The sequence below is a fragment of the Melanotaenia boesemani genome, chromosome 3, assembly GCF_017639745.1.
Source record: "Melanotaenia boesemani isolate fMelBoe1 chromosome 3, fMelBoe1.pri, whole genome shotgun sequence".
Classification (NCBI taxonomy): Eukaryota; Metazoa; Chordata; class Actinopteri; order Atheriniformes; family Melanotaeniidae; genus Melanotaenia; species Melanotaenia boesemani.
In genome coordinates, this window is record NC_055684.1 from 36350758 (window position 1) to 36363443 (window position 12686).

The window sequence follows — 12686 nt, forward strand, 5'->3', positions numbered from 1 at the left end:
ACGCACACCAGAATACGTCTTGACTGATTGTGTTCTCGTTTATTTTCTATTACTTACTATTTTCTCTTCATTTTTTTTAATGGGGGGGGGGGGGGGGGGGGGGGGGGGGCATTCCTCAGAGACCTTCCACCTGAGCTACAGCCGCCCCTGATAGGTGATGGTACCGTGTGGTCATAAGGGGGATTGACACGGTGAACAACAATATCCAGGTAGGCTGCAGTGCTTACACGATGCTCAGTTAATATCAAACTACCTAAAATATCCCACTCACCACTACACTCCCACAATCAGCCAGGATAATTGAAGTAAGACAGGATGAATATATGAGTTCATGTTGTTTAAACCAAATTCTGAGCCTAGCATCTGAATGTGGAGCTGAAATGAAGACTCATCAGACCAGCAACGTTTCTCCATCTTCTGTTGTCCAGTGTTGGTGAGTGTGTGTGAATTGTAGCCTCAGTTTCCTGTACTTAGCTGGCAGGAGGCACCCGGTGTGTCTTCTGCTGCTGTAGCTCATCTGCTTCAAGGCTGGACGTGTTGTGTCTCAGAGATGCTGTTCTGCAGACCTTGGTTGGAACCAGAGGTTATCTGAGTTCATGTTGCCTTTCTGTCATCTCCAACCAGCTGGCCCATTCTCCTCTGACCTCTGACGTCAACTATTACTTAAATCCTATTTTTTCCTTAATTATGAAACTTTTCTTACAGAAAAGACATTCCCAATTACATTTAAAGAATATTGTTCACATTTTTTCAGCTCCATACCCATTGGTTTATTAGAATTAATGAAAGATCTTAAATTCCAAAATCTGAACTGTAAATGCCCTAATCATCACATCAGAAATTGTTTTATAAAAAAAAAGAAAAGAAAAGAAAAAATACACCATGGAAAATTTATCTGGAATTCTTATTTTAGTGATATTAATTGGCGCAAAGCTTGGCTTGTCCCTTTTAAGTTTTGCATTAATAACAAAGTCAGAGAAATAGATAACATATACCTCACCAATTTATTACTTTTAAACTTTTAGCCTGTTTATAACAAAAGCACCTTCCGTAAATCTGAACAAGAAAGCACATCTAATATTTTCTATGATTGCTCACTTAGTTTTACCTTTTGGAAGGACCTGGTGCCATGCACATTTTGTTAGTTTGACTTCTTTTTACAAAATGTCGCCATGTGAATACAATTATAAATTGGACTGAATTTTATTCAATTCGATTATGATTTGATTATAACAAAGTGGGATGAATTAGACTGAATTGCATGAACGTCTTGCTTTCTTTTAAAAGTACCCTGAGGATGGCTGTTGTTGTGAATGGACTCTATGTAAATAAACTAATTATAATCAAATTTAACACTAATAAAACTCCGAGCAGCAAGAGAAAATTCTTCATGTCACATTTTACTATATCTTCTTAGTAGGGAAGATTTGACGGCCATACTGTTGTTTCTTATTCAAATAAACCCACCAGTCACTTTATTAGGTACACATGTTCAAATGCTTGTAAGCTCAAATAACTAATCAGCCAATCACATGTCAGCAGTACATTTAGTCCTGTAGACAGGGTCAAGACGACTTGTTGAAGTTCAAACCGAGCACCAGAGTGTGGAAGAAAGGAGATTAGAGTGACTTTGAACATGGTCTTGTTATTGATCCCTGACACGCTGCTCTGTCAGAAACTGCTGATTTGTTGGGATTATCATCCAAACCATCTTTAAGGTTTGCAGAGAATGGTCTGAAGAAGGGAAAATATCCAGTGAGCAGCAGTTGTCTGGACCAAAATATCTTGTTGATGTCAGAGGAGAATGGGCAGACTGGTTGATGCTGATAGAAAGGCAACAGGAAATCAAATAGCTTATTAGAACTACGGTAAGCAGAACATTATCTATGAAAACCACACCGGGTTCCACTCCTGCCAGTTAAGATTCACACAGACTCCTCAAAACTGGAAAATGGAAGTTGGGAAAATGTTGCATGGTCTCAGGGATGGACTGGCCATCTGACATACTGGCATTGTCCTGAAGAGAAGAGCAACCAGCAGACACAGAGATGCTGTTTTCATCTGATCCATCATTTCTCGTGCCTGTTCTTTCTGTCATATTTCTCCATCGAACACAAAGCAGGAAATGCTGCTCTAATATTCATTGTGCTGAGGTGTAGATTTATATTTCCTCAACAAATTACAGCATGGAAGTACTTAATGTCTCTACACTCATGGAATCTTGCTAACTCACTCCATGGTTTTAGTGGTTTTAAGGAATTGTGTGGTTGATATTCAGATTTAAGGGAGCACAATGATCTGTGGTGTGTATGATCATATATGAGCTGGTCTGGGCCAAAATGCCAGGGCCAATGTTTTTTGTCCCAGTACACCCTTGCCTGGCCTGATGAGTCCTGATTTCAGCTGCAACATTCATGGTAGGATTGGAATTTGGTGTAAACAACATGATAGGATGGATCCTTCCTGCCTTATATGAGTGGTTCAAGGTGGTGGTGAAATGGTGTGGAGAATGTTTTTGGCACACTTTTGGCAAAATTGAGAATGGTTCAACAACCACAGCCTACTTGATTAAAGTTGCTGACCATGTCCATTGCCTTCCAGCAGGATAATGTACCATGTCACAAAGCTTCAACTGGGTTCTTGAACATGACAATGAGTTCACTGGACTCCAACGGTCTCCACAATCACCAGATCTCAGTCCAACAGAGCAGGTTTGGGATGTGGTGGAACCGGAGATTCTCATCATGGATGTGCAGCAACTGTGTGATGCTGTCATGTCAATATGGAAAAAAACCTCTGAAGAAAGTTTCCAATTATGAAGTAAAAAGGCAGTTTTGAAGGCAAGTTGCCAGTCAGTGTATGCCTCGAGTAAGTGTATAGTGTATAGATCTGCTTTGGGGTAGCTCATGCATTAAGAAAATAAAGATAAATGATGCTTTTATTTTTAGAAATGAACCTCTTGGATGCTTTGATATGAATCAGCGACAACTGTTCACGTTTGGACAAACTCTTCTGGCGCCTTCCTGCTGATCATTAATCTTTCTTTTCCTTTTGACACTTTTTCTCATCCTATAATCTCTGTAACAGGCACTATGAAGAAGCAGCTCAGATCCCTCTGACTGTTTGCAGTCATTTTAAGAGTCTGGCCTTGAAATGAATGATTAGTTCCTGTTGTTCATCTCAGGTTATCAAACCTGAAGAAGCATTAAAAACATTTGTGAAAGTTGGATTGTGGTCTTGTACTACTAACACGAATCAGCACCTGATTATTAGACACATATTCTGCTAATCTAGTTTGTATTCCTCTGTTTTTGGTCCTCTTTTTCTTTTTGTACTTTCCATGCTTCCGCTGTTTTGGCTTGGTGTCTTGATGGGCAATTTTCTTTTTTCTTTTTCTATAAAGCACATTGGAACTAATTCTAGACCATGAAATCTATTTAATTAATATGATTACTACGGCAGAGTCAGCTCAAGCCTGTAGGGCTCCACAGTTAAAGCTGCAGTGAACATGGTCAGTTTTTGCTGAACAGCTGCTGTGTGGATGTAGATGATAATTATGGGATGGTAACAAATCATCCCAATCAGAGTACTGCAGTACTTCAGTTATCTGTCACACCAGGTGTAAAGCATTTCATGACTTTGGCTATCTCATTATTCATGATGTCAACTTTTAAATAGCTAAAAATATTGTAGAACTTTCTTTGAATATTTTATGTCGGACTGGATATGTATGGTAAAGGTTATAATTAGGATATTTTACTTGATGTGGTTGTTCTCTGTGCAGAATACTGGAGACAAAACATAAATCAAATAATAAAAACACAAATGACTGAGGCAGACTATTTTTATGTCAACATATTTTGAGCTGGTTTATCAGCAAGTAAAATCTGCTACAGAACCTGATAATTCATCTTTTTATCAACACAGACAGAAATAGATTAGGTCCATAAAATCCCTCCATTTGATGGGGTGAAGTTATAATAATTACACAAACAGCTTCGGGAGTAAGAATTTTATGGACCAAATATTCACCCGATTATAATCTTTTTGTGACTTTTACAGCTGTCATAACAGTCAAGGACAAACTGCTGTGAAAATGATTTATTAGTGTGCAGAGCAGACAGGCAAGTGTGGCGCGTGTCGGGCATTTTATTACACTGCAATCATTGCCCCATCTGGCCTCATACATAAATCATATTTTTGAAGTGGCATCACCAAACTCTGCTTATACAATTTATTCAGATATGGTAGATATATAAAACAGGAAACATGTTGCTAGACGCTTTATTACGGTGGTAATCATTCATGGCCAAAGCTTATATACATTCACAAAAAAGGTCAAATAAATATTTGCATATAAAATAAAGAATATATATAGACATTTTACATTGTTAAATGCAAATAATACATGTTCTGTTGCCTGATAAACATGTGGCAAATAAAGAAAATAAAGGCAAATAGACTTAAATAAAATAATCCCTTCTTATTGACACCTGAGAGCTCTGATGATTCAATTACATTCTGACATTAATAACAAAAATGGCCACTGTTAGTTGTGACCTCCTGTAAGACACAAAATCGCATCTTTAGCGTTTGTTTAGAAACAGGAGTACAGTAAATTCCCTTTGGCTGAAGTGTGCACATTAACACCTATAACACTGAAAAGCACCATATTAAATGGTTTCAAATGGCAAATCATGGCTTCCTAATCAGCTTTGCATAATGTACCCATCATAAATAAACTGAAATACAACAATGAATTATTTCTTTCGTCTCATTTTTTCTATATGGCATATTAAGTTAATAATATTGTAAAACAGTGGCCAGAGACACAAAAACACACAAAAATATTAAGTACCCTGATATCTTCACATACAAGTCAGAATACTCTAAACAGAAGAATGTGAATTAATGTAGAGTTTAGACAAATTTATCTATGTAAAAAAAAAGACAAAAAAAAAAAAACAAAAAAAACAACAACAACACTGGAGAAAGGAATGTGAGGTACAGGAGGAACTGGTTTACAAGCAGCATCTGGACAAAGCTCATACTGCAGGGTCTGTGAGCTCAGCAGATGGAGAGGTGTCTCCAGAGCATCTGTGGAATTTTATTTGGCTTGAGGTGAAGTCTTTTTTTTTATCTTTCAAGCAGCTTCAGATAAGATAACCTGAATGTTCAGTAAAAGCTAAAGGCTAATGGCTCCTTCTGGTCATTTCACGCTGCCTGAGAGATTTGCAGGAACACAGAGGTATTTTGTCTCTTATGCCTGGCAGCTTAAACTCCATGGCTCTTGTAACCCAAACTTTTTTCCCATATGACCCAGACAGAAATGTGTGTGAGCAATGCTTCATTGTGCTTGAGAGTGACTAAACTTCTTCCACAGATCTGGGATGGATATTATGCACTGATTCACATCATAGGTTTTTATTGACTGACCTTGCTTTCTCCCCATGGTGCTACCCAAAGTACTAGCCAAACTGTTAGCATGGCAGCAACACCTGGCCTTTCCCTTTGGTGTATTTGTTGCACCTGACCCTTTTAATTGCCACTTAATGAGCCCCCCCCCTTCCCGGGTGCTATAGTTTGTTGGAAACAAGGCTCAGTGGTTCACTGCTGTATGAAGCTGACCTGCTTCATAGCAACAGACTGGAGACACCTCACCACATAAGATCCACTGGACTGGTTATCCAGTGGATCTTATGTGCAATTCATTGGATTAAACAAAACAGAGATAAAAAAAAACATTAACACACGCAATGTTGAGTTATTTTTAACATTAAATAATATTGATTAGATCATTTTTAAAGTGGAAGGCATATTTAGACCAAAAAGTTAATAAATGGCAATTGAAGTGCTCACTTGACAAAAAATATTAAATTATATTACAACACAAAAATAATGGCGAGTACAATAAATAAGATTATTTTTTGGTCTATTTACAGATTAATTTACACTATACATACATGGAGTAAAAGAGGTGATGTGATGGACAGGTTTAACTTCTAAGTTGGCGTTAGCACCAAAGAAGAAAAACACAACTGAATAGCACCTGACGACAGTCATGGACATCAATGGAAATGGATGCTGAAAAGGAAAATCAGTCATTAAAAGTATGTACATCGACAGAGTTGATCAGGTTGCACAAAGGAAAGATGTAAATTTAGGTGTCCAGAAACGTGGATTCCAGTTCTCTATTTTTCTAATTCAAATAATTTATATTAAAATATATATTTATATGACAGCTGTAATGCTTTCTGCACCTGTTTGATGGTTTTAGATCTATTCCACTGTTACAGGTAGACTGGTGCCAGAGGACGGTAAACATTTACCACAGTAGCCTCCACACGTTCCTGACACTCTGCTGCCCTCCTGTGGACACAAGAAGAATAAGGCTTCAGGAAGTTCATTCTCAAAGAGGAAATAAAGTCCTTCAAATTTCTGAAAACAGCTACAAAATAAACTGGAGTACACAGAGTAATATACCACCAGGACCACAGTTTGCTGCATCATTTTCTGTGTTTGTAAAATATTTACAAGACTAGTTGGAATACTGAACTCCACTGCATCCATCCCTTCTCAGGTGCAGCCGGTGAATCTATAAACAGGCTTGTTATGTTTACATGATGTTAAAAAAAGAGATTAATTTGTCGGCCCAAACAAATGACAGACATGGAAATTTTAATGGATCCTCTAGATCAGTGGTTCTCAAGCTTTTTTCAACATTTTACCAGCGGAGTACTCCCTTATCTCGTGGTGTCAATTTACATTTTATTTCAGGTTCCACATTCAGCACTATTTCATCTTCAGTGGATCAGACCAGTAAAATAATAGCATAACAATCAATAAATAATTAAAAAAAAAACTCAACATTTTAGTACAAAGAAGTATATGTGCATTAAATTTTTAAAAACTTTTTTAAATAAAAGATTTTATTTTATTTACATTTATTTATTTGAAATATTTACTCATTAATATATTTACTCATTCAGACATTACAACTTACAGATCACCATGGCTCTACAAGATCCCTAAACATTTGATCACAGGTGTATAGGAGGTAAAACTACAGTATTTCATATTATAATTAGAATAATTTTTCAAGATCTAAAATTTATTTTAAATATACATGCATATATATTTTAACATGTGTGTAGTAATCCTGACCACCTGAACTGAGATTATATAATAATAATAATAATAAAGAAGAATAGAAGAAGAAGAAGAAGAAGAAGAAGAAGAAGAAGAAGAAGAAGAAGAAGAAGAAGAAGAAGAAGAAGAAGAAGGAGCAGTTTATAACTGGGACTGATAAATATGAGGACCGGAGAGTGAGTGTGGACAGCATGATAAATATTATATTGTATGTTATTTAACTGAAGGTAATTCTTTTATGTGGGGGAGTGGGGGACTAGTCTGAGTTACTCAAGGGAATCCTGCATGGCCTCTCTCAGGTCACTTCCAAGCCATCAGAGCATTTCTCTGGCTTGAAAAGTTATTTGCGACCAGTTGTAAAAGTGCCTAGGATATTTGTGTTCTTTTTTTAAAAGGCAAACAACAGCAGGGGCCTACTGAGAAAGCCAGGTACTGCCAGATACGAACTGGGTAATCAGCCTGAGACACTACCAGAACAGCATAAGCCCATTACTCTGCAGCATTTCCCTTACATTATTTGCATGTAACATAGTTGTGATTTCATACAAACAAAAAAGAGGAAATTTTACCATACTAGCACACCAAAATCCCAATTTTTTGATATGAAAGCCCCTGCATGCGGCACGTGGTTTGTCTCATCTTCACAGGACCATTGCCTCCATCCAGCTGTCATAACCAGGCTTTGTTTAAACTGCTTGAAGTGCCTGAAGTGGGCCCAGCTGGCTTTTGGTATTTCACTGAGAGCAGCATCCCCATTGCACTGTGTCTGTGCCTTGCCATAAAGCAGTCTACAACCTGATCTTCATTTAAAAAACGCAGGGTGGTCACAGAATTTAAGGTGCTCATGAAAGCAGGTGCCCATTAAAGATCCATTTTCAGGAAGTTTAAGAAGAGATGTGGAGCTCAGAACTTCCACCCTGCCAGGCTTATGCCAACTAAGTAGCCTGAAGCCTGGGATACTTGAAAAAGAAGAAGACGGAATGAAGAAATGAAAGTACCAGAGCCTTCATTATTCAGGTGGGCTTACACACATATGGGTGTGTAAGAATTCCAAGGAAAGGTATTCCAACTTTTCCCAACTCAAATGTGCTTAAATAAAAGCTCTGACAGCTGATTACTAACTTGTGCATGTACAACAGGTTGGACTTATGTTTGATAAAAAAAAGCTTTTATACTTCTGGATAATCTAAATTTTATTTTTGCGTCAGAATTAAACATTTAATGAAATGTTGATAAGTGAGTGTTCAAGTTGGGATGTCTGATCATCACATCATCACTGATCAGGGATAAAGTCAACACTCTGAAACTTTTCTAAATGTATTCAGAATTTGAATGTAGTTACATTTTAGTCCAAGTAGGCAGTTTTCCTTTAGGATATTATGAGTGATGAGTCACCTGAGATATTTGTATATCAGCCACTGGATAGGAGCCCTGGGAGACCCACGACATGTCCTCAGCCACCTTAAGTCCTGTTCCTGACAAGTTGATCCTAAACCGGCCCTGAAAGAAGAAAGAAAAGGAGAGAAGACATGAGACAGTAACAATAATCTATTTTACGATGGATTTGGTTCAGAAAAAAACAATAAAAGCCATGTGATCTGATACTAAAACTTTTAATAATCAAATTGAAAACATGCAAAAGAAACAAGACCTAACACAGCATGACTGGATCCGGAGCCTTAAACCAAAGCATGATAACCACCACCTGCAAATATTAACTTCATGACTATCACGTTCATTTAATTTTAAGGCATGAAGTGACATGTTTAGCTATTATTATGTATCACTGTTGGCCATGGTACAAAAGCACAGGTGTATGTATTAACACTAATGAAGAGTACATACCTTAAATAAAGGTTTTGGTTAGTTAAATAGCTTACTTTATCATTTTTGTTATATATTACACCAAGTAAAATCATTCTGATGCTTTTGTATTCTCACCTGTGGACAACCAGCGGCACTGTAGCAGTCTCCAGCTGTAGCAAAAGGAACACTCTTGCCCTCACGGGTGAAAGCAAACTGCCAGTCTGTAGCTAAACATTAACATTCAGAAAAGATTATGTAACAACTGTTTTAGACAATACTCTTTTCAAATGTGTTACCAAAGGGTTTCAGATAAATTATAGCTTCCATCTTTTCAAAAAACAAATCTTGTGCTATTTAATAGTACAGTAAATCTGGCCTTTTCTTAGGGTCAGACAGTGTCAATATAATTCTGTTCAGTTACAGCAGTTCCATTTAATTCCCTCAAGCTTCGTAATTTCGAGTTACATAAATTAAAGACATCTTGAGCCCATAAACCCTTGTGAACATGGACATAATTAAAAAGCAACAGAAGTTTTCATTTAAATTAATGTTGAGTTAACATCGGCCCTGAATGCTGTGGCATGTGTGTGTCTGTGTGTGTGTGAGAGAGAGTAAGCATGGGTAACTCACTGATGATGTTCATCCTTCTAATGTCCAGGCGAACTTTCGAGAAGCTGGTGATGCCAGCAGCTGGGTAGTCTCTCCGACAGTCACAGTCTCCTCTTCTGGAGCCATTAGCTGGGCATTGGGTGGGGTCATTGAGCCTGAGAAACACACACACAAACACCAGAAAAATCTTAGCTTAGCCGAGCATTCCTGTGGAATTTCCTCATTTACAGAGAACACTGCCAGGAGTTGGCTGCATTTTTGTAATAAAACTGTTGTTATCCTGCTAGCTGTTTACCTGAAGCCAAAGATTTCTGAAAAATTCTCCCCTTCTCCAGTTGTCAAGGTGATGTACTCCTGTGGAGTTTCTGTCTGCATTCCTGCACAATAGACCTGAGGGGAAAAAAAAGCCAAAGAAAGAGCAAGAGGGGAAGCAGAGGTGAGATAACATATGGGTGAGTAGGGAAGCAGAAGTAAAGGAAAGGGAAAGCAGTGATACGGATGTTATGTTAAAATACATAAGCAAATTTTTCCACACATCATGAATAAAAGCTGTTACTGCTTCACAAACTGCACTTTGTGCACTTGTGAGGTAATAAGATAATTTTATATTACCTTGAAAGCTTTTCCTTGAATATTGAGAAAGTGCTCACTGTCTGGAATGGGACCATTCACATTCCGGATATCAAGACAGCTTGAAGGCAAATGGCCTTGGAGACACAACATAAGTAAAAAACATAAGTGTTTAGCAGTGGGTTATTTACTCAACACAGGGCATGCACACAGACTCCATTTACACACCACTTGATGTTTGCCTTGGATTGCAAGAATTTCACTTAAGGCCAGCTTTCTGAGATGACCAAGCCATGTAGAGCCATACATAATACTGGATTTGAGTTGCTGTTATCTTTTGTATATTATCCTGGTAGCCTTTTAGCCTGTGTAAAAATAAAGAGAAGAGTTTTCTTTCTCACTCACAGCTTGGATTTCTGCAGACTTTTCTAGTGTCGGGCATTACATCTCGAGAACATCTGTTGCTTTCTTGACCATCTGCTGACACACACTGCAATGTCCTCACCATCACTCCATCCCCACAGCTCATTGAACACTAAAGCAAAGGAGAACCACAACAGTGTGAGGATAAAACAAACTGTTTCAGATTTACTTGGTCAGGTGGATGTCAGTGCTTTCATATGCCTTCAGCCAAAATCATACTTTGTGCATGAAAAAAATATACAGATTATACATTTATAGATCAAATCTAGGGTTGTGTCATAAGGCTGTCTGTCTGTGTAAGCCCTGTGATGGACTGACCACCTGTTGGGGTGTATTTTACCTTTCACTCATGCCAGAGAAGCCAAAAAAAGTAAAAAGGGTACAATTATTGGATGACTGGATGTTTACTTATCTATGGCATTTGAGCAGTGGAAAGTTGGTAAAACCAGTCTGACAGTCATTAAGATAGCAATAAAGCTTTGATAGTAAACAACTTCAGAAAAACAATTATGTAATTATAATCAGGTAAAAATGACTCATGCTTAAAAGCATCTTTATACACTACCAGTCAAAAGTTTGGAACACTTTCCCATTAGATTTAATGGGAAAATGTGTCCAAACCTTTGACTGGTAGTGCACTACGATGTGCTCAGCACCTGATAATTATTATCAGTCATATATTAAGACGTGATGTAACATAAGGGTCTTATAGCTCATGTGGTTAAAGGCTGCCTCAAGTCTGAAAAGATAATCTAAAAACAGATTTTTGCTATTTTTGATGGAGCTGTTATCAAACTCTTCCGTTTCAAATTACCACACATTGTCACTTTTATTTAGGATAAAACTGATTTTCGTTTCCTTTTATTAGTTCATTGCTTGAAAATGCTGTTGCAATTACTTCAAGCTCAAGTGAAGCCTTAGAACACTTCTTTTGTTCAATAAATGGTCCAAATCATCTGATTAAAGATATTATAAATCAAAATGATTCAAACTTTTAAAAAAACTGCAGCAAATCTTCACATATCTTTTAATCAAAACAAGTATTTGAGGAAGGAGCAAAATATTTGCCATTTGATTTTCTGTTCAACAATTCAGCTGTACTCATATTCTGGTGGTAGCAGCGTTCATATGTTTCTATGCTGGTTTATGTGGAAGCATCTTGTAAAATATCAGAAAACTAATCAGACAAATTTAGTAAAGTAAAAATACTTCTCTCTAAAATCCAGAGAAGCATAAATGTATCTAAAATGACTCAAATTATGTGCAACAAGTATCTCAAATATTTTCTTTAGTATGGACCGTGTGTATGTAAGCTCATTAGTGTTTCTCCACAGCTAATAAATGAGGAGACAACATTTGGGAGCACAGACTCCCTCACCGGTCCCCAGATTCCAACCCTCCACTCCTGTGGCAGTGGGCATGGGGCCAGATTACAGGGCATGTAGCTTTCTGGTGGAGTTCCAGGGCAGTTGGACAAAGACTGATGGCCATACTCATAGTTGTCATTCTCCACATGCACCTCGCTGCATGAGACGAGACGCTGGCGGTAGCCCTGACCACAACTGGATGAGCACTGGAGGAAAGAAAAAGAAAAAACTTCTCACTGAAAATAAGGACCACTTCTGTCATATTTGCATTTCTATGCTGATTTATAAGATTTATGAGGATTTATGACTGAAACCTTTTTTACAGTGAAAATGTCAAACCCCTGAGTTAGAGTTCATTATCTAGACAGCATGCTACTTGTCTGCTCACCTCTGTCCATTCGCCTGTGATCCAGATTAATTCACAAGTTTGCGTGTTGCAGCTTTCTATGTCTGGTGGTCGGATCTGGTTCACACAATACATTTCATGCACCTCCTGCTGGTTGTGATCCACACACTGCAAGGCTCGTTGTCTGTGGCCTGATCCACATGATTTACTGCACTGTTGGGGGGGGAGATGTGCCTGGTCATGTAAGAGTGGTATAAAGCGACACACTGACACTGTCACGAATGACATGCAGAAGCAATGATCTTTTAATCTTTTACTCGCCCTAAAATTAAAATGAAATGTATCAGTGCTATGAAGCAAAATGTCTAAACAGTAGATAAGAGAATAGAGCAAAGCAACATGCTGCTGAAAAGAAG

At 37.8% G+C, this 12686-nt stretch overlaps 1 protein-coding gene across 1 annotated transcript in view; it reads right to left on the bottom strand.

The window, feature by feature from the left end:
• Nucleotides 1–4096: 4096 nt before the first annotated feature.
• The window catches only part of LOC121637264 (A disintegrin and metalloproteinase with thrombospondin motifs 9-like), a 44299-nt gene continuing 35709 nt past the window's right edge, over nucleotides 4097–12686 (bottom strand). The window contains exons 31-40 of the mRNA XM_041981306.1: nucleotides 12313–12483; nucleotides 11936–12130; nucleotides 10540–10669; nucleotides 10177–10271; nucleotides 9860–9954; nucleotides 9586–9719; nucleotides 9091–9182; nucleotides 8545–8649; nucleotides 6261–6369; nucleotides 4097–6084 (exon numbers count right to left, since the gene is read on the bottom strand). Coding sequence (XP_041837240.1) covers nucleotides 6280–6369; nucleotides 8545–8649; nucleotides 9091–9182; nucleotides 9586–9719; nucleotides 9860–9954; nucleotides 10177–10271; nucleotides 10540–10669; nucleotides 11936–12130; nucleotides 12313–12483 — 1107 coding nt within the window. The 3' untranslated portion in view covers nucleotides 4097–6084; nucleotides 6261–6279. The remainder of the gene's footprint in view (nucleotides 6085–6260; nucleotides 6370–8544; nucleotides 8650–9090; nucleotides 9183–9585; nucleotides 9720–9859; nucleotides 9955–10176; nucleotides 10272–10539; nucleotides 10670–11935; nucleotides 12131–12312; nucleotides 12484–12686) is intronic.